Here is a 21573-nt window from a genome sequence, read left to right on the forward strand (position 1 = left end):
GCTCTGCTGAAACATTCATGAGCCTGCAGTTAAAAATAAGACCCAGCTGCAGAGATAATCATGCAGGAAACCTGGAGGTGAGAGAAGAATTCAGACTCTGGGAAAGACAAAGCTGAGCTTACCCTGCCCAGGAGCATGGCCAAGAGGTGCCGTGGTTTAAACCACTGGGGCCACACCAGAAGGGAGGTCGAAGCCCGCCTGCCCTGAGGCTGGGGGACCACGGGCACAGGGCCGGGGGGCTGTGATGTGCTCCAGGGCCCTGCCTGGCCCAGCAGAGCCACCCCAGGGCTGCTACCTGTGGCACAGCGGGAAGCCCAAGAGATGAAACTTCCACCCAGAAGGGAGGGGCTAACTGGACCAGGCTGGGGCTGCCGTGTCCACCCTGATGGGCAGGCATCTGGAGGTACCCCAGGCAGGTCATCTGCTGTCCCTGCCTCCTCTCTAAGGCCTGCCCATCAGACCCTCTGATGGTGCTAGGAGGGGCTCCTTCTTCCCAATGCACCAAAGAGCAAGTAGAATGCTGGGGGATGAGGTCACTTGCCCAAGGTCAGGGGCCTTTGAGTGGAGCTGGTCCAGCCCAGACCTCACCTTCTTGGTTGACCTTGTAGTGCAGGGTGACCGGGCCACTGCATCTCTGGATGGTCCAGCGGGCCTCCTCCTTCGTGCACGCGTCCAAGGGGACACTCTGCCTCTCGCCTTTGATGCAGCCTTCCAGCTAGGTGGCAAAGACACATGAGTGGAGTCACGGGGCTGAGACTGCTCTACACAGGACACCAGAGCACCCTCCCCAGCTCAGGGCCAGTGAGGGGGAGAAAGCACGAGGGGTGCATGAGCCTCTGTTAGCTCCCGGGAGCACAGCGAGCCAGTGTGCACAGGTGACCAGTGAAGAGTGGGGAGGAAAGGGCTCGAGATCCTGACAGCATGGCCTCCTTCCCTCCAGCTCCCTGTTCCCAGCTCCACCCAGGCCCGAGGCACCCCTGTCCCCTGTCCACACAGCCCTGAGCACCCAGCCCCTCACCAGCAGCAGCTGGTGGCCCTCGCGGAGTCCTGCCTTCTCGGCCAGGGAGCCCGGCTTGACCGAGTGGATGAAGCTGCCGCGGGCGTTGCCCCCCAGCAGGGTGAGCTGGGTGATGAGGGTGTCTCCGTTCAGCGTTGTGTGCTGCACTGAGGGTCCAGGGCCCCGCACGTGCCCCACGGATGTGACCGAGGGCCGGAAGGGTCTGGGGTTAGGAAATGAAGTGGGGGTTAGGGTTGGAGGAGGGGGACCCTGGTGGCATAGCTGCTGGTGTCTGTCACATACTGGGTGTTGCATGTTGTGGCTCCAAGAGAGTCGCCACTGAAGCCACCTTGCTGGCCATGTCAAGTGAGGGCTCACCACTGGCCCTGCTGGAGACGGTGGTGCACGCCTGTAATCCCAGCATCTCGGGAGGCTTTTAGGCAGGAGGATCATGAGTTCCAAGCCAGCCTCAGCAACTTAGTGAGGCCCTAAGCAACTCAGTGAGACCCTGTCTCTAAACGACATACAAAAAAAGGGCTGGGGATGTGGCTCAGTGGTTAAGCACCCCTGGGTTCAATCCCTGGTACCAAAGAAAGAGATGCAGAGCTGAGTTGCCCTCTGTGGAACACAGAGAGGGTGTCTCTGGTGAGACATTGTCCAGGGCCTATGGTGGCCACCCTGCCCTGCCCACTCCTCACCACCACAGGAAGAGCCCTTTGAGCCCTGCTCTCTGGGCTCCAGCAGGTCACCCTGGGCCCCAGGCAAGCCCTTCCTCTGTGGGCTTGGTTTCCCTCCCTGGACAGTCAGGGGGTCACAGGGGGTGATTTCTGACTTGGGAATGCTGTGATTCTAGGACTAGATCCCAGGACAGGGGGTAATGCAGGTGGTGAGGGGGGACAGATCTTTATCCCATGCCCACCCGCACACCCCTGGCTTCCCCTTTGCTGCAACTGTCTGTACCTTTCAAGTGAGAATTTCCTAAACATGAGGTTGACCTGCTCCAGGTCATAGGCATCCAGGCCTTCAGACTGGTGGGACGAGGAGGAGGAGTGGATGGACGGTGGACCAAAGGAGCTGCGCTCATGACTGTCGTCTGCAAAGGAGCCAGGGCTCATCAGGAGTGGGAGCAGCCAAGAGGAGCCTGGAGGGCTGCCCCGGCCCCCTGGGAGGGCTGAGCAGGGGCAGGTCCAGGCTCTGGGGCACTCAGAGCCCCACAGCCCTGCTTATGCCTCAGGCTAAATGGTCGAGTTCTTGCATCCTCTCTAATGTAGACAGTCCCCTGCCTCCAGGAATCCTCTCTTATTGTGAAGCCTCACCAACTATCATTAGGAATCCTGTCTTATGTCTGCAAGGGCAGTGTGCCATCCGGTTGGTAGTTTTACTTTGAAATTGGCTCCCTGGGTTTTCATTTTGGGGCCCTCCACCCCTGCTGAGGTCTCCCTATCACCCACCAGTATCACAGACTGTGGGACTGGGCTCCTCCCTGTCTCCCCACCTCAGCAGGACCCTGAAGAGCCCGGGAAGACGCCCACTCCACACAGCACCAGGTCACTGGGTGGAGGGATGCCTAGATCCTGCTCTGGGCTGATAACAAAGGCTCTCTGCATAGGGAATTTTTCCCGACACTGCAAAATACTTTGGACAGATGCCCAGGATTCTCTTCCCAGCGTCCCCTTTCCAAAACTCTTTCAATTCTTCTCATTATCCAGCCTCGATTAGGTGCTAACCTCTCTTTAACACTTGATAGCTTCTGATGGTCCCAATTAAGAGGGACCACTGATCTTTCCGTTTTATCTGCTGGCAGCCTCTCCTGGCAAGGCTCGGAGGCAGGGTTGGGGAGCCCTGGAACAAAGGGGGCTGGCAGGGCACACCCGGAGGATTCTGAGCCATGGTCTCCCAGGCTGCCAGCTGTGCAGGGGCCTGGGGATGCCGTCACATTTCTGGGCCTTGGCGCTGTCCCCTGCGAGGCCATCTCAATGCCTCTTGCTCCCCTTTCCCTGATGTTCCAGACTCGAGTTTGTGGGTCTGCGTCCATCCACCCAGCTGCTGCAGAGCTGGGACCACACAGTCTTGCCAGGCAAGGCCTTGGGGACTGGAGTCTGTGTCCTGGGCACCAAGCACAGCCTGGTGAGGTGTGCTGGGCTCAACCAGACTTCCTGGCTGGGAGAGGGTGGCTTCTGGGAGAACCTAGGTCTGCAACATCTTCCTAATACTGGCTCTGCCCACAGGGGTACTTCAGGACCATCTCACAGCCTGGGTACCCCATGTCTGCCTGCCTGTACCTGCACCTGGATGCTCACCCTCACCGTTCTAGCCCCCCTTTATGCATTCTGTGTAAGGTGGGAACAGCATGATACATGTCTCCAGCCCGGCTCCACCTACTGCACAAGACGATCACAACTGTATTTCTGAGGACAGCAGCAGAGATGAGATCGAACTGGCCGGGTGCGCAGGGCGTGGCTACGATTCATGAGAACTATTCTTTAAAAACCCAGATCTAATTCCAACCCTTGCTTTGCACCTGGGGGGCCCCTGAATACCTACAAGGTAAGCACTAGACCTGGGCATTTCCTTGCCACAGGTGAGCTCACCTGATCTCCACGCCAAGCCTACTCTCTGAAAGCACTCCACACATTTCCTGAGGCCCTACTGTGTGCCAGGCAGACCTTGCAGGGGACCAGGTTGCTGCACCTGTGAAACGGCTCAGATCCGACTGGTACCTACCGTCTAGGTCCAAGGCGTCGAACCCGCCACTGTCGTTGTCTTCTTCGACTGTGCTGCGAGACACGGGGAGGGTTGGGGAGGGTAGTCGTGAATGTGTGTGCAGGAGGGCCAGGGAGGGGGAGGCTTCTGGAATGTTCTGGCTTTCCAAGAGGGCAGTATAGGAGGGAGAGGAAGATCAGCAGGCAGGTAGAAGAGATGGGCCAGGAACTGGGCTGGGAGGGTGGGTGGCCCAGTATCTCCAGCAGGTGAGCAGAGCCCAGGGGCCCCTCCTGCCGTGCATTTCCCTCTCAGCTTTGGACATGGTGAGCACCTGACATCCCTTTGTGCTTGGATGACTCTTGAGAGAGCCGAGCGCCCTCCAGATGAGAGTGGGTGGGCAAACCTCAACTGCCCCCAGCTCTTGGAGTAGATGACAGGTACAGGTGGCTCCCTCACAGCCGCCCCACATGGCTTCCCCAAGTCCCTCAAACACCTCTCCTAGATGGAGTTGAGTACCACTGTGGAGACAGGTGATCCCACAGCTGGGTGGACAAGGCTGGGGAGGGACCCAGGTGGTCTCTGGAGCTGCCAGCACAGGTGGCTGGCGAGGTCCAAACCTGGCCCCACAGAACTGGGCTGTGAATCCAGCTCCTGGGGCCATGTCTTCCTCTTGGCCCTGACACGTGAGTGTGCTGTGTGCTGGCCTCGGCCGGACTAGTGACCCCCGTCTGTGAGTGCACCTCTACTGTGGTTTTCCTGGTCAAGCGCTCTGGTGAGTTTTGGAAGATAAAGAAGATGGGGACAGGAAGTGTGGAAGCCATTTTGGGGGTCTTTTGCTCTTTGGCAGAAAGAGCCCAAGCTCTGGGGTCACAGGACCTAGGAACCTGATTTCGGGCAGCATGGGGACAAGGGACTCAGGCTTTGCCATCTGACAGTTAGCAGGTAGCCTTGGGAAGAAGGCTGCTTCCCTTCTCTGAACTGTGGCTTCCTCATCTGTACAGAGGGTCCCTCCTGCCCACCTTTCGAGTTGGCTGCAAGGACTGCTAAGTTAGCGAGTACACAGTGGCCTGGAGACGACTGAGGAGCTGGCCGCGGCCCCTCCTCAAACTGCCACTCACCTGCGGAGCGGGGCATCCTCCTTACAGCGCCTGACGATGGAGTCGTTTCCGGGGGGCTCGGCAGTGATGGACATGATACTGCTGCGGCTCCGATGGGGCTGCTTCAAACACACGGAGCAGAGGTGTCATGGGAGGTGGGGAGCTGTGTGCTGATGCCTCCGCCGGCATCAATGTTGTATACACAGGGACGGAATCTAACTCGGATTTGTTCTCGTCCCCAGCTCAGGCAGCACAGGCACAGCAAGCTGGTCCTTAGCGGCGACCTTGGCCAGAGGAGGCCTGTGCTCAGCCCGCGGCGCCTGCTGAGCTTGAAGCACATCTGCTCTCACATCTGCTCACGGGAGGATGCTGGCGGGAACCACAGAGGCCGGGAGGCCAGGGCGGGGCCTCACGACCCTGCATAGACTGAGCTCCGTGTCCCCGGATTGTGCCTGCTCTGGACATGATGATGATTGTGGGCTGAGGAGGGTGGGGACAGCTTGGGGGTGACCTGGGAAACCAAGCCGGCAGGCTTCTGGCAAAGGCTGCCTCAAATATGAGCCTTGGATTCTGTCCCCAAGAGCTGCCACCAGACAGGACTCATTCATTACAGCATCTCTGCCTCCCCCAGGGCCTGATTTGGGAAGCTGCGCTGACAAGCTTCCTGGGGCTTCCCTCGGGGTTAGAATTTCTAATCCTGCGCCTTCTGCTGCCTGGCTGGGGGTGAATGACATTGGATCTAGTGGCTGGGACCCTGGCGGCTCTGCCCAGGGGGTCTACAGCCAAGGAGTGGAGGTGTTGGTCAGGGGAGGGGTGCAAGCATAAGTAGTTCCTGTCCTGCTCACCCTTCCAGGCTACACAGCTCACCCCGCTGCAAGGTTGCGGTGCGGTGCGGCGTTCTCAGCCCTCGCTGTGCTACAGCCCAAGGCCCAGCTCCTCCCCCTGCCAAGTGTTAAATTGGGGAAGGAGGTGCAAGAGAGTGCAAATCCATTGTGAGGCTGTAGAAACATCTTTAAATAAACGCAAGGAAGACCTGGGCTGCAGACCAGGGTGGACAGGGACTTAGCTACCAGGCCTGGGCTTGGGAAGGACAGAGAGGCGGGTTGGGGCCTTCAGGTGCATAAGCTGGCAGCCCGGGGGACAGCCTTCTGGAGGGGTGGGGGCTGACCAAGTGGAGCAGCCCGCACTTACCATCTTGGAGAAGGAGCTGGTGATGGGCAGTGAGTGGGAGGAGCTGGGGCTGGCATCCCTGTCTTCATGTCCCTTGCCTGTCCTCATCAGAGGGGCACCAGGGAGGGGTGAAAGGGTTGGAAGTAGAAACAAGAGAGGAGAGAAAAGGGAAGACAAGGGAAGTCACAGGCTCCGGCGGGTGCCCCAAACCTCTTGCCTCCTTCCCCTTGGGGACCTGCCCTCCCTTTTCTGGTACCTGGAGGAGCAGTGCCCCCAGTATTCTCATTTCCCCTCCCAGTTACAGGCTGCTGCAGTTGGGACCCGTCACCAACAGACCCTGCCCCCATCCAGGCCCGACCCAGATAAGGCTGAACAGTGTCACTTGTCCTTGAAGACTTTCATGGCATTCCCCACACGGGGTCCCTAGTGGGAGCTCTCTGTAGACAGGGCCCCCCTTAAGGAGCAAAAGCTTCGGGGGAGCCCAATTAGTCCTTCGTCCTGACGGATCACCATATCCTACTGATGTGGACCAAGGACAATGGGACAAGTCTGTGCCGCCCCTGGCAGCCCTTGTCTGACAGCTCTGCTACCCCATCTCTCCACCTCTACCTCACCGAGCGTGCACACAGATACACAGACACGCAGCCGGTCTGTGGCCACCTCCAGGGGAGGAACTGTGCACTAGGCCCTCATCAGGTCTGGTGAGGGACAAAGAAGCCCCATGACCTTGCAGCGCCCTTTCTCTTCCTTTGGGGGACAATACTCTCTGCTTGCTGCGGGCTCCAGGCCCAGTGCATGTCCCTTTAGATAAAGAAGGCTACTGAGATACCGGATGTAGTCACGAGGGACCTGGATCAGGCCTCCCCCTCCTCCCTCCATGCCCCAAGAGACCTGCCCAAAGCCCAGGTCTGAACTGTTCCCTCAAAGCTACCTGGAGGTCGTCACCAGGGCAGGGTGAAGCCCTTGGTATAGCCTGTGGGCCCCCTGGGGGTTCCTCTCTATCCTCTGGGATGGCAGAGCACCTCCCACACGGCACCCCACCTGGGCTCCTCCCCTTTCTCTCTGCTGCCCCTCTGCAGAGTGGTCCTTCCAGACACTGGGACCATCCACCCAAATCCTCCCTTTTCAAGGCCCAGTTGAAATGTCCCATGCCCTTAGCTGTCCCCCGGGTGGCCTGTGACGCTTCCTCCTGAATGTGGATGAGCTGTGGGGAACATCCCAGGACATCTTCCTGAACCTTCCTGTACATGGTGGGTATGCATTTGCCTAACAAACCATCCGCAGCTGATCATCACCCTGATGTGTGGCGAGGACAAAAGAAGGATCTCCAGTCAGTATGTCTGGGAGACCCAGGGGCTCCGGGAGGAACCGGCAGCCTCCCCAGCCTGGGCTCTGCCCAGCCAGGGTGTGGAGGAAGGCCAGGAAGTCCCCGGCTGGCAGGCCCTGAGCACAGATGCACTGGGTGGGGGAGGGAAACCCAGGGCGAGGTGGCGGGCAGGGCCCCTGTGCACTTTGGATAATGATGAACATTAATCACTACCTAATGGGCTCTCACCACCCTGAGACCCCCAAGGTCCCACCCAGGTCGGCCCTGCAGGGTTGATGGCTGCAGTGGGAGAAACAGATGGACCAGGAGAGGCAGTGCGACAGATGAGGCAGGGAGAGAGGGATCTGGGTGTCTCTCACTAACCTTGAAAATCTGACGCTCGCTTCAGGCTGATGGGGGATTTGGCTCTCTGCAGCTGAAAGAGAGGGGAGGGGAAGAAACAAGACAGAGGACACAAATCAAACAGGGCCCTAGACACATGTCATTGGCACTAAGAAAAAATAAAAACCAGGCAAGACTATCCTGCCTCTCAGAGCACGGTTGGCGTGGTTACTCAGGTCGTGGGTCTCCTGCCGCTGGGATGGGACACTGAGGGAGCTCCCCTGGGCTTTGACCAGGCAGGTGTTGGCCCAAGTTCCCCAAGGCCTGCCCCATAGCTCTCAGCGTGGCAGAGGAGCTAGGATGGGGCACAGCTGGGTGCACAGGGCAGGGGGTTTTAGAAAAGGATGAGGCTGCCCACCACCCTTGGCCCCAGGTGTTGCCGCCCAGGGGGTCATGGTGAGAGAGGCCAAGGCAGGTCAGGCCTGATGACATGGTCCCATTTGTTCATGCACTTTCTGGCTCATTCACTCTTCATCGAGTCAGCCATTTGAGGGGGACTGCGCTGGGCACTGAGCAATACAGTTGGGATCAGACTGTGACAGGCACTCAATGCTTATTTGGTAAATAAGCAAATGAACTTGAAACTAATGCTTACTTGACTTTCTTTTCCTTTCTTTTATAGGAGAAATGGGATCCGTGTAAACAAAAACAAAACAAAAATAAATAAATAAAAACCCTAACTTGGCATCATTTCTGTTTCCAGGGTTGAAACTCGTCAAGTGACACCTGGATGCCCAAGACCTAAGCAGAACCAGGCACAGCCTGGTGGGGGGGAGTCCAGCCCTGGCACCTCCCCCCTTGGGGGGGTCTGACTTGGTGCCTGCTCTGCTGTGGGCCCCTGCGCCCAGGTACCTGGATGCCCTTCAGGTTCATCCTGCGCCGGGGCGGGTGGTAGGGCAGGAAGTACTTGCTGTCTTCAGGTGACTCCTCCGAGGTGGAAGAATCATCAGCCTCTTGACCGTTAACCCTGGGGCTCGCGTCCCCAAAGTTCTGTGAGATGATGGTGGCTGGCAGGTTCCTGGGCAGACTCTGGAGACAGAGAAGCCAGTGATGGAGACAGGTGTGACGAGCAGCTGGCCGTCAGCAGAATAGTGACCAACGGCACCATTGTCCCCTCTGGCATCCAAGCTTGACACCCAACGGCTCCTCCTCTTTCCTGACCTGGCGTCTCCCTGAATGCCATGGGCGATATCCTAGCTCCACACTCCTCTGACCTTACCAGGGCCTGGGCCGGGCCCCCACCTTCTTATGCAGTGGTGAAGGGGTCACCTCTGCCCCTTCACCCCGGCCTCCCTTGCCTTCCAACATCTAGCCCCACGCCTCAGCTAAAATCATGGGAGTACCGCACAAGACCCCTCAAGGTCCCAGAACAGCAGCAAACCCCTCAGGACACTCAGGGAACCCTGACTTGACTGTGCTCTCTTCTGTCCACAGATGGCCACTTGCCTGCAAGGCCTCATGTCTGGGGCTCTGCTCATGCTGTCCCAGTGGCTCAACATGCTGGTCCTGCCCAGCATCATGCCTTGGGCAGGCACTCACCAGGGCACTAGGTTGGTGATGGGAACAGAGAGGGCGTCACTCAAAGGCCACATGAGAGCTCATCACAGGATCCTGGTCCCCCTGAGAGGGGCACTCAGCAACACCGGGAGGGGGCCTGAGGCTGTGCCGGGATCCTTCTGCAGGGGTCTTCCTATAACCTAGAAGGGACTCCTCCCTGGGCTCCCATGGCAACCTTGAACTTGGAATTCACAAGTTCTGTGCTGAGAAACCACGTCCCTGTATTTGCCTCCACTGGGATTCTGTCTGCTCAGGGGGAGAAGGGATTCCGATCAGTCTCCCCAGGGCTCTGGTGAGTCACAATGACTCAGCCCTTGCATCTTGGTCCCTTCCATTGTAAATAAGTACAGCTTCCCTGAAGGACAGTTCTGTGGGCTGCGAGGGACCTGCATTGCACCTGCCCAGGACCGTGCCCAGCAGGTTCTCACTACAGTGAGCATGATCTCATCTGGCCTGGTGCAGCATTCACTCATTTCTGGGTGCCTGGGGCCTGCTGGGAAATGCACTCTGCCACTCACCTGCCCATCAGTGGGTTTACTCAGGGGCACCGGCAGCTTTAACAAGAGCAGGGCATTTTAAAACTGAGGACTGTGCAGTTGGCAGAGGGAGCCCAGGGGAAGTGGACTGTGGTCAACTGAGAGGTGCCAAAGCTCCTAATGGTGGAGCTGCCTGTCTGAGCCAGGATTCTACCCTCTACCTTCAAGATGAGGCGAGTGGCTTCTGCTCAACACTACAGAGACACACATGGAAGGTTCAAGGACATAGGTTATTCTATGTGGGAGGGAACCGTGTACTTCTGCCTTCAAATGGACAAAAAGCCCCTTCACAGTGGTGGTTCCCTGGCCAGCCATCCCTGGTGTCAGGAGGGCAGCTGGCGGCAGGTTGAAGCCGCAGCCCGCCTGACCCACCTGGTCGAGGCTGCCGTTGTCCTTGGAGAGGCGCCGGAGCTTGCTCTCCAGATTGACGATGCAGGCTTCCCGACGCACCATCTCGATCCTCATCTCGTCGTTCTTCTCCTCCAGCTCCCGGATCTGTTTCCGGTACTTGTCTTTCTCGATCAAGCACTGCGAGTACTGAGTCTGCGCTTCGTCTCGGGAATGGAAGGCCTGTGGGGGGAGGCGAGACAGGGGCCACTTGGGTGCCTCATCCTGACCCAATCAAAGTGGGCTGTAATGTCCGTCACTTCTTTCCTGGCCCTGACTCTTGGGTGTCGTCTCTGCCCTCTTCATTAGTGCCATCCCAGGGCCGTCTGTCCTGCCTATGCTACGTGCCGGCTCTATGGGGCGGTGCTGTGTTAACAATTCCCCTTTTACAGACAAGGATGGAGGCTTCAGCGGGGCAGCTTGCCTGTGGCCACACATCTTATGAACGATGGCTTGCCTCTGAACCTCTCCTCACTAAAGAGTCCAGGCATTTGAGCACCGTATTATGGGGCCCACTGGACCTGGCTCTCTTCCCTACCCCCTGCACCCTGGTCACCAAATGCCATGGATCTCAAAGCCTCTTGGGATAGAATTCATGTTTGGAACAGAAGTAGGAAAGACAGAGTCATGAGTAACTCCCCATGTAGTCAGTGACATTACACTGGTCAAAACTCTCTGATGGACCCCAGTGGCTGGGCCGGGGGCCTATAGTGCAGCCTGTGGTCCCCCACTCTCTGGGTGGCACTCATACCTGGTCTCGCTCCCGCTCCACCTCTTCTAGCTGCAGCATGACCGTGTTCATACGGTGCTTGTACATTTCACAGTCTTTCCCCAGGGTCGAGCACCTGAGCTCCAGGTCTTCCTTTTCCTCCAAGTACTGTAAGCAACGTGGAGAAATCAATACACATATCGAGCAATCAATAGGTCAGGGCCAACAGCTGTTTCCTGGCTGCACCTCTCTGAGCTGGTGTGCTCAACCTGTCTTTCTGGGGTCTAGCGATCTGACTGAAAGGCACCAAGCTAGGCCAGTCAATCAACTGTGGACTGCTGAGGACCTACTATGTACCAGGTATTATGGGGGAGGACATTGTGGACACGGTGCCTGCCTTCCTGTGGCTTCCTCGCTCAGGAAGGGGAAGACAGATGCTAGGCTAAGCTCATACTTAAAACTCATAAAGGACTCCAAGGGAGCAGAGGAACTTTATACCAGGGGCAGATCCAGTCCCTGGAAAGAAACGTGGGGCTCCAGGTAGCACTCATTGGTGCACCCTGGTAAGGAGGGGACGCTGCCATGGCCTTGGCTCCCACCTTGTCCCGCAGCTCCTCTGCCTGGCGGACCTCCTCCTGCAAGTTGTAGATTTTATTGACGAGCTCCTGCCGGTCCTCCAGTGCCTCTTTCCGGTCATGCTCCAGGATGTCCAGGATGGCCTTGTCTGAGTCTGGCAGGCTGCGTTTGCCGGCCTGAGCGGACAGGTAGCAGGGGTTTGATGGTGTCAAGGTTAGGGGCGGGGAACAAGGTGGACACGGAAGGCGGGGACGACAGACTCAGCCACAGATGCTGAGAGAACAGAAGGTTCTGTTTCTGCAGGAAAGCAGAGGCAGGCAGAGATTTCTCTTGGGGTCTTTAAGCAGCTTATCACTTAAAGAAGTTTATCACCTGGAAAGAAGCGTAAGACCCACTTTTTCTCAGGAATACCCTGAGCCTATTGTTCTCCCAGCTCTTATCAGAGCCAAGCCGACACTGGCTGCTCCTCAGAACACTTCAGAGCTGACAACAAAGGGAGGCCACTCTGCCTTCCAGACACCACCCTGGAATTATCAACTCTGCTCTGATAAACTGGGCTAAGCCTCTGCTCGGAAACAGAGCCCCAAGCCCTGGGTGGTAGTCCTGGGGGATCACCCTAGAGAGAGCAGGGGGGATGCATTTTTTTTTTTTCCTTCTCTGCAGATGCACTTTGGAATATGATTCCTCAGTGATGCCCCTCCTCTGTCCAGACAGGATTCTGGGATGACCAAGACAGGAGGTGCATGCACAGAGCGCATGGTTGAGGTTTTTGGAATCTTTAAGAGCAGGGAGGTTTTTTGATATGCTCTTCCCTCAGCATCAGGACACTGATTTCCATGTGGCTTTCACAGAGTGCTTCCAGGAAGGAAATGTGTTTGTAAGTATGATCTCCCATAACAGGACATCTCTGACGGGGAGTGGCTTCGTCACTCCCACCCCACAGAGGAGGAGAGGGTGGTGCCTGGGGATGGCACAGGTCATGTGCCGTCAGCAAGCCGAGGCTCTGGACGCACACCCAGGTAGGCACGCCCTCACCTGGATGATGGACTGCAGCTCCTGGATCTTGGTCTTGAGCATCTCATTCTCCCGCTCCAATTCCAGGACCTGCTCCTTCTTGGGCCGATTCTCGATGTCATTCTTCAGTTTCAGCGACTGATTTCTCTCCAGCTTACATTCCTCCTCCATCTTGTTCAATCGGTGCTTGAGTTGATCGATCTGAAACGCCCAAGAGGGTGAGGGGAGAAGGCCGTTGGCAAGAAACAGAAGAGGCAACGCTTTTCCAGATCCCACTGGGCTTCCAGCACCAGCTAGGTTCTGCCCCCTCCTCCTCCTTCCAGCTGGAGGTGGGGAAAGGCTCACAGAAACTTTCTGCAGGAAACCATATCATCATCTCCTTTGTGATGGAGAGTTCCTGATGAGTTAATTTTTTTTTTAATCTGGAATTTTTTAAATTGATTTTTTTAAAAAACAAATGACAGTGGAATGCATTATAATTCTTATTACAGCACAATTTTTCATGTCTCTGGTTGTATATAAAGTATGTTGACACTAATTCTTGTCTTCATACATGTACTTTGGATAATGATGTCTATCACATCCCACCATCCTTGCTAATCCCCTGCCCCCTCTCTTTCCCTCCCACCCCTCTGCGCTATCTAGAGTTCGTCTGTTCCTCCCACGCTCCCCCTCCCTACCCCACTATGAGTCAGCCTCCTTATATCAGAGAAAACATTCAGCATTTGTTTTTTTGGAATTGGCTAACTTCACTTAGCATTATCTTCTCCAACACCATCCATTTACCTGCAAATGGCCATGATTTTACTCTCTTTTATTGCTGAGTAAAATTCCATTGTGTATAGATGCCACATTAGAATACTTCTAAAGAGCTATCGTCCCTTAGAAAATTCTCTCCGAGAAATTTGTACGATAGAACAGGTTCCAGATTAGGTTACCCAAGCGGGTGTCGCCCTAGCATCTGCTACTGATTTCAGTGGCCTTTTATGATGGGTTTCAAACGGGTCCTTGGAACTCAGGGCTTCCCTTGGAGAACCCCAGGGTGATGGATGGGAGGCAAAAGATGGCCGAGAAGCCAGGGATCTGGCCACCATCCTGACTTCAGTCCTCAGAGCAGCTCTGCTCTTGGATGAGTCTGTCCTCTTGGAATCCACACCAGACTTTATTTGAACACACTGCACTACTGCTAAAGACAACGAAACAAAAAGCAGCTTGAAACTCAGGGGAGTCTAAGTCTTCGGGACCTCTGGCCTGAAGGACCTGTCTGGATTTAGTATCAGGAAGAGTGGCCTCCAGAAGAAGGCAGCCGCTGCGTCTGAAAAGCATGACTGCAGCCATGCCGAGCGTCACCCTCAAGAGTTTAACATCAGGAACTGGGCTCAGCAGGTATCTTGAGCCTTTGTGGCTAAGCTTCTCTGCTTCCTCAAGCTAACCGACCTTGCGCTGCACTCAAGGGCTGCAAGGAAGGGAGACGCCAGAGGAGCAGGTGTCATTTTTCAAATCTAGGCTTGTAGGGAGAACAGCCTCAAGAAATCTGTCAGGTAGCAAGGAAAGGGTGCTACTGCACAGTGTGGCCTGAGACACAGGAGAAAGGGGTACACAGGGAAGCAGCCTGTGGCAGAGAAACGACCTAGGGACTCAGCTCACTGGGTGTTCTTTCAATGCTACACACACTTTCTCATTATTAATATGTCTTCAAGGAAACATTATACAGCAGGAAGTTCTAAGAGAGAAACTTTCTAAGTTCACTTGCTGCAGGTTAACTTCCCCCTGGCCCTGCGTAAAACAGCACAGAAAGCTCTCCTCCTGGTCATGCAACAAAATTCCCCTTTGAAGACCAACTGAAGCATCCTAGGCTGGGGCAGATCCCCAGTCTCACAAGTACAGGGCTTACTCTGCCAAAAACATAGGGTGCAACACCTCAACAATCCCAGGGCACAGGTTTTATCTTCTTCTTCTTTTTAAATATTTTTTAGTTGTCACTGGATCTTTATCTTACTGATTTATATGCGGTGCTGAGAATCGAATCCAGTGCCTCACACATGCTAGGCAAGCGCTCTACCACTGAGCCACAACCCCAGGCCAGGCTTTATCTTCTTTATCACTACTTACAAATAAAAACTGAGGCCAATAGCCAAGGAAGTGGGGGAGCCAGAAGCCAGAATTTGAACTCAAACCCATAGGACTTCACAGTTCACGTTCTTAACTGAAATGCCCTATCGCTATGGACTCAACTCCCCTGAATTCTTGAGGATTGTTTAGTGATCTGTCTGCCTCACTAAATTGTAAGTGACCGGGGCAGAGCTCAAGTTATTTATACCCATGTCCCCCACTGTGCTTAGCACAGTGCCTTACACATGGCAGGTGCTTAATAAATATTCTGAGTCTATTTTCCACCCAGAAGCCCGAGCGATCCTTCTAAGATATAAATCAGCTGTTACTCCTCAGCTCTCAATCCTTCAGTGGCTTCCTATCAGAGATGGAATAAATTCCAAATTTCTTACTATGCTCCTATGATCTGGACCCTGGCCACCTCTCCCACCTTCTTTTTATTATACCATTTGCTCATCTGGCTGCCCTGCCCTGCTGGCTCCCTGATGTCACTCAAAACAAACAAATAACAACACCACCACCACCATCACCAACAAAAAAAACTGCCAAGCTTCTTCTCTACTTCAAATTGGGACCTTTGCATTTGCATTTCCTCTGACTTTCCAGGTTCCTCCCTTTCTTAGGTGTCCCCTGCTCAGAGACCTTTCCTGACCACCCTAGATAAAACAGCTCCACCATTCTCTATCCTCATTCTGTCTTCTCCATAGCACTCAAACTATTTATGTATTTGTTTGCTGATTATAATGTACGTTCCATGACAGGAGGACCTTAGTCTTGAGATTTATATTTCTGGAATAGAGCAGATGCACAGCGGCGCTCAATAAATAGAAGAAATGAATGAAGCAAATTTCCTTTCTCTTTCTGCATTTAGGAGACAAACTTCATTAATCACGTCAATCATGTGGCTGGTGGGTCGTTCACTGGTACATGCACTGATTTTCCCACTATGCCAGGAACCACGCTGAACTTTGTGGATACAAGCATGATGGACAAAGAGTCCTAGCCTTGAGAAGTTCATTCCCTAGGAGCAGGGGCTACGCTCATTTCGTTACTAATTTCTCTAAGCATCATAATCTGGGGCCTGGGTCTCGTATTTCTCCTCTTGCCACTGAAACCCTAGTTTCCCATTTCTTTTCTTTCTTTTTTTCTTTTTACCTTGGGGGCGTGGAGCCTGTGTGCACATTTCTGCACATGTGCAGAGCATGCACAGTGAAGGTCAAGGTTGTACTAAGCTCTACTGCGTCATTATGCGCAAGTCTGAATATACACACAGAGGATTTAGTTGGCTGAGCCCGAGGCATCAGTGGGTGCGAGCACGCATGCACATGGTGGATCTGGGAACCTGGAGCCACTGGCCCCTTGGTTCCCTGTCTCCCACCTGGGCATGAAGCTCTGAGGGCGTTGTGGGTATGTGTGCACATGCATGCGTGTCGGAACGTGCCCGCTGGGGTCCTGAGGCCCAGCTTCCCCTTGGCTCAGCCTGGGAGGAGCCCTCCGAGCCCCTACCTCGAGTTGGAGGTCCCGGCTTCGCATCACCGCCATGTTTTTCTCTTCGCTGAGCTGGGCGTAGCGCATGGCCAAGGTGTAGTTGTCGTCCTTGACCTTGACCAGCTCCTCGTTGTAGCCGTCCCGCTCTTCCTTCATCTTGTAGTACCGCTCCTGGAAGGTCAGCAGCTCCACCCGGGTCAGCGTCAGCTGCTTCTTCTCGTCCTCCAGCTGCCGCGCCTTGGCCAGCAGCTCGCAGCGCTGGAGGTCCTTGGCCTTCATCTGCTGCTGCAGCTTGATCACCTCGTTCATCAAGAAGTGCGTGAGGCCCTCGTGGCCCTCCTCCACTGCGCAGAGGGGCACCCAGTCAGGCCCGAGGACCCGGCAGGGCACGGAAGAGGTTCCCGACGGGGCAGGTGACATTCGCTCACTCATTCACTCACCAACATCTTGCTGGCTCTTACTACCCATTAGGCACTGGGGACTCAGGGTGAGCAAAACAGTCGAATGATCACACACAGGTGTCACTAGAGTCAAGACACAGGCAGCCCTGAGAATTTATAATGACCGACCAGATCCAGGCTGGAAGCTAGAGGGGGTGGAAGGTCCCTGTTGGCCAAGCCGAAATGTTCAATTCAGGAGGGAAAGGTATTCTAGGAAGGTGGAACAACATTGCCAAGGCCACATGGGGAGGAGAGAAGGTCTTGGCATGTTTCAGGAGCTAAAGGAAGACCAAAGTGGCTGAGCCCAGCCGGGCTTGGTGGCGCACACCTGTAACCCCAGCGGATGGGGAGGCTGAGGCAGGAGGATTTCGAGTTCAAAGCCAGCCTCAGCAAAAGTGAGGCACTAAGTCATTCAGTGAGACCCTGTCTCTAAATAAAATACAAAATAAGGCTGAGGATGTGGCTTGGTGGTTGAGTGACTCTGAGTTCAATCCCCAGTCCATAAAAAAAAGTGGAGAGCCCAAAGAGAGGGGAGAAGAGGGCAGGCGAGGGGAGGAAGAGGAAGAGGAGGAAAGAGAAGAAAGGAGAGAGGAGAGGGAGGGAGGGGCAGAAAAATGAGCCTGGGAGTCTCAGCAGGGCTAGAGTGTTAGTTAGGGTCCTTGTGAGTCCCATTAAAGACCTGAGTCTTTACAGAGAAACAATGGAAAACCACTGGAGAATTTTAGGCAGGGGAGGGTGGCATGAGACTGGAGAGAACATTGGAGCAGACTGAGAATGGATGAAGGGGGTTGATGGGGCTGGAGGGTCTGAGACAGGGAGAAGACTGATTTAAAAAATGTTTAGGCAGGGGGGCTGAGGTTGTGGCTCAGAGGTAGAGCACTAGCCTAGCACGTGCAAGGCACTGGGTTTGATCCTCAGCACCACATACAAAAATAAAATAAAATAAAGGTATTGTGTCCAACTACAACTAAAAAAAAAATTTTTTTTAAATGCTTAGGAAGGAAGATGAAGAAGATGAGATGCCCAAGGACCCTGGGACATTGGAAAGGGAGCAGAGAAGACAAGGAAAAGATCTCGAGGGCAGAGTGGACTTCTGACCTGCTCCCATACCATGCACGGGGAGGCTCCACCAATGCTCACTTCTCTTGGCCCCTGCTTCAGTCTGTCCCTGTCATCTACCTTTCATTCCCAGGCAGATTGTGTGATGGATAGCCCCAAATCCCATATATCACAGACTTGCAGCTTTAAAACTGTCCTGCTGTGGGACACACACATACACACACAAACACACACCCTTTCTTAGAGTCCAGGTATCCTCGATGGCCAAGTTGCTTACCCACAATGGTGGAGAACCTCCGGGTGGGCTCCTTCCCCGTCACCAGCTTGTACAGTTCTGGGTAGTAAAACTCCAGGCTCTCCAAGAAGACCACATAGCCTCTTTGCCCTTTGGTGTGTAGAATGTCCAACAGTCGGCCTAGAGGAAAGTCCAGATCATCCCATGAGAAGAAGAATACATGTCTGACTGGACACAAGTCTCCATGGCCAGTCTTATCCTGGACTTATGTTCCTCAGTAAGCTCTAAGAAGATGCTCACCAGGTTTGGTCACTCCTGGGTTGTATCATGGAATCCATATAATGTCTATAAAGGGCCAGACCCTCAGCAGGGATAGAGTGAGTGCCCCCCTTTCCTTTCTCTAAAAATTGCTAGAACTGGGATGAAGGGAATTGCAGCCACATGAAACCCGCAGAACTCCCCAATGGACCAGCGTTAAAATGAACCATATGGGTACCAGCCTTTCTGGGTGAAGGAGGGTAGAAGTATAGGGAATCATGCAGGCTTCTCTGGGATTCAGAGCAGGAAAACAACTTGGTGGGTGGGAAGCTTTTGGAGAAGTCATAGGAAAGAGGCACTGCTCCCTGTTCTTCTTTGGGATTATCACACAGTCTGGAAACATCTTTATCCTAGATGGAATCTGCTAGCAACTTCCAGTTTCCATCTAATTTCTGTGGTTTGGATGTTGTTTGTCCCTAAAGGGTCATGTGCTGAGAGCTTGGTCCTTGGTGTGGAGATACTAGGTGGTGGAGACCTTTAAGAAATAGGGCCCAGAGGTCAGTCCTTAGGTCATTTGGGGGTGTGCTCTTGGAAAGGATTGTGAGATCTCAGTCTTTCTCTGATTTCCTGCTGGGCATTGTGATCTCTTCCTTATTTACTCCTGCTGTTATGGAATGTAGCCAAGAGGGTCCTCCCCAGAGCTGAGTTGATGCTAGTGCTCTGCCCTCAGACTTCTAAAACTGCAAGCTAAATAAACCTCTTTTCTTTATAAAGTTGTCCTATGTCAGTTATTTTGTTGTAGTGATGAAAAAAAAAAAAAGGCTTAAGACAGTAGTCATTCCACTTATTGTTTATACTTCCTGTTCCTTCCTTAAATGTTTTATTTTCAGATATTTCTTCCATTTAGGCCCTAAAACTCCATCTTTTCCCTAGGACAGATATGATAAATACATTTCATCTTGTGTGAATCCTGATGGTTTGAGGAAGCTGCCTGGAGCACTGTGTTGAGAAGGATTCCAAAGTTATATCCAAGCTCAGTGGGAAAGCACGCTGTGATTAATTAAGGATGTCTGCTGTGAATGCAGAGGAGAGTCACAGCATATGAGCCACTTATCAGCCATGCTGTGGGACAGGGATTTCCAAGCTTCTTCAACTGTGATCCACAGAAAGAAATACATTTTACACCACGACCTGGCAGGGCCCACACACAAGGATGAGTACAGAAGCATATGTGTACATACAAACAACTAAAACAAGTTCCAGAAACACACCACCTTTACCGAGTATGGTCAAGTCCCGTGCCCCTTCCCCCTGCCAGGCACTTTAGAAAAGGCTGAGGATCCCTTTCCAGAATAATAGTTTTAAGCAAATTAAATACCTTGGGTTACAAAGGAAACCAATTGTAATAAAATCCAGGTATCAAATATTAAGGAAACCAATTGTAATAAAATCCAGGTATCAAATATTAAACACATGTGTGATTTAGTAATAGATGTATTTCTTTGTTAATGCATTAAATAACAAGATCTCTTGGCAGGTCTCATAACTACTGTAATTTCAACAAGAGAGGAGTGCAAATGGTATTTTAAAACATCTGCAAAGCTGTAATGTGACATAGAGATACCTGTAATTTTTACTCTTGACAGAGTCAGAGGTTACCTATGGCTGCTGCGGTCACCTGCTGTCATTCGTAATTGAAGGCAAGGCTAAATTTCAGTTGAAGTTTATAAAATCAAGATGTAATTCCATCCCTTCCCCAAGTTCATGGATCCTCGGAGTTTTATACACAGACAGGTTCGGGAGGGGACAGGAGTGGGCAGCGGCCTCTGGATGTCAGGATTTTCGAACCCCACTTTGGCCCAGTTAAGTGGAGGGTAAGTCCTGGGGCAGCCTGGCGGGATGGCCCGGCCTCCTCCCTACCAGCCTCCTCCTGCCTTACCGGCCCGGTTGATCTTGGACGGCAACATGGGAGCGTTAAGCACTTCATCTTCGTCTTGCTCATCGATGACCTTGCACTGGCGCAGGTAGGGGGTGAGCTTGGCCGGGTTGATGTAGCGACTCAGCATGTGCCGGTTGCACTCCACGTTCTCCCACAGGGCGTCCTCCTCGTCCTTGAGGGTCTCCATGTCGTCATCCATCCCCGGCCAGCCTCCTCGCCAACATAAACCCCAGCGAGGTCAATCAAAGAGCCTCCCAGGACCGCTCTCCACGTGCTTCTGCAGTGGTCTCTGGAATATATTAAGTTTAAAAAAAAAAACCAGTCAAGTATATATGGCATATTACCTTTTATCTGAGAACAGATATGAATATTAATATATTAATTAAATTATTAATATAATATTAATTATTAATTAAGTATATTAATGTTAATTCCTTATATACTAAACATAAACAATGGAAGGATAAGCCATAAAAATTTTAAAAGGTTGTTTATAGGGAGAGTGAAAATGCTGCCACTGGAGTTACACCTTTTCTAAGCTTTTATCTTACTAAGAATATATTTTTCTCAAAAAGACATAATACTATTTATTTTTTTAAAATTTCACATAAATGATAGGATAGTGGTATAGTGTTTGCTTTCTTTCTCCTCTTGCCTTCTCCCCGCCCCCACCCCATGTTGCCTTGAGATTTATCTAGGTGGATACATACTGATCCAATCCATTCACTTTAAAAAAACAGTTTTAATGAGATATAATTCACATACCATACACAATTGCCAATTTAAAGCACACATTTTTTTAATGCACTCATGGGTTGTGCAGTAATCACCGCAGCCTAATATTTTAGCATATTTTTTTTCCTCTGTAAAAGAAACCACAGATCTATTAGCAGTGGCTTCTGATTTCTTCCCATCCTCTCTCTCACTGGCAACCACTAATCAATTTACTTTTTCTTTATGGATTTGCCTATTCTGGACATTATATATATATACATACACATACATACATATATATATACACACACACACACACACAGACTCATATAATATGTGATCTTTGTGACCAGTGTCTTTTAGCATAATATTTTCAAGTTTTATCCACTTTCTTTCACATTTTTAAAAAACAGCTTCATTGTGACATAATTCACATGGCTTACAATTCACCTTTTAAATGGTTCACAGAATTGTGCGAATGTCTCCACAAGCAATTTAAAAACATTTTCATCATTTCAAGGAGAAACCTCATAACTTTATCAGCCATTCTTCATTTCCCTCCAGTACCCTAGTCCCCGGCAACCACTAATCCAATTTCTGTCTCTATGGATTTGTCTTTCCTTGATGTTCCATACCAAAGAAATCACACAATTAGTAGAGTTGTCTTTTTTTTTTTTGGTGTGACTGGCTTCTCTCACTTTGCATAATGTTCTCAAGGTTGGTTCATTTTGTAGCGTGAGTCTGTATTTCATTTTTTAAAAAAAATTGCCAAATGATTTTTCCTTCTGTGAATATGACACATTTTTGTTTATCCTTTCATTGGTTGGTGGCCATTTGGGTTCTTTTTGTCTCTTATGAACAATACTGCCGTTAT

General features: G+C 52.5%; 1 protein-coding gene across 5 annotated transcripts in view; it reads right to left on the reverse strand.

Annotated features, from left to right (window-relative positions):
* The window catches only part of LOC139702956 (caspase recruitment domain-containing protein 11), a 72634-nt gene that overhangs the window by 11762 nt on the left and 39299 nt on the right, over nt 1-21573 (reverse strand). For 4 of the 5 annotated variants that reach the window (XM_071605738.1, XM_071605736.1, XM_071605737.1 and 1 more), the window contains 15 exons: nt 19986-20274; nt 17831-17968; nt 16073-16398; nt 12476-12655; nt 11464-11616; nt 10907-11032; nt 10141-10338; nt 8528-8704; nt 7658-7709; nt 5989-6065; nt 4819-4919; nt 3722-3774; nt 1958-2090; nt 1019-1220; nt 589-715 (listed from right to left, as the gene is read on the reverse strand). In XM_071605738.1, the coding sequence (XP_071461839.1) occupies nt 589-715; nt 1019-1220; nt 1958-2090; nt 3722-3774; nt 4819-4919; nt 5989-6065; nt 7658-7709; nt 8528-8704; nt 10141-10338; nt 10907-11032; nt 11464-11616; nt 12476-12655; nt 16073-16398; nt 17831-17968; nt 19986-20184 (2242 nt within the window). In that variant the 5' untranslated portion in view covers nt 20185-20274. The remainder of the gene's footprint in view (nt 1-588; nt 716-1018; nt 1221-1957; nt 2091-3721; nt 3775-4818; nt 4920-5988; nt 6066-7657; nt 7710-8527; nt 8705-10140; nt 10339-10906; nt 11033-11463; nt 11617-12475; nt 12656-16072; nt 16399-17830; nt 17969-19985; nt 20275-21573) is intronic. The other variant, XM_071605739.1, reaches the window with a different exon arrangement.

The sequence above is a fragment of the Marmota flaviventris genome, chromosome 19, assembly GCF_047511675.1.
Source record: "Marmota flaviventris isolate mMarFla1 chromosome 19, mMarFla1.hap1, whole genome shotgun sequence".
NCBI lineage: Eukaryota > Metazoa > Chordata > Mammalia > Rodentia > Sciuridae > Marmota > Marmota flaviventris.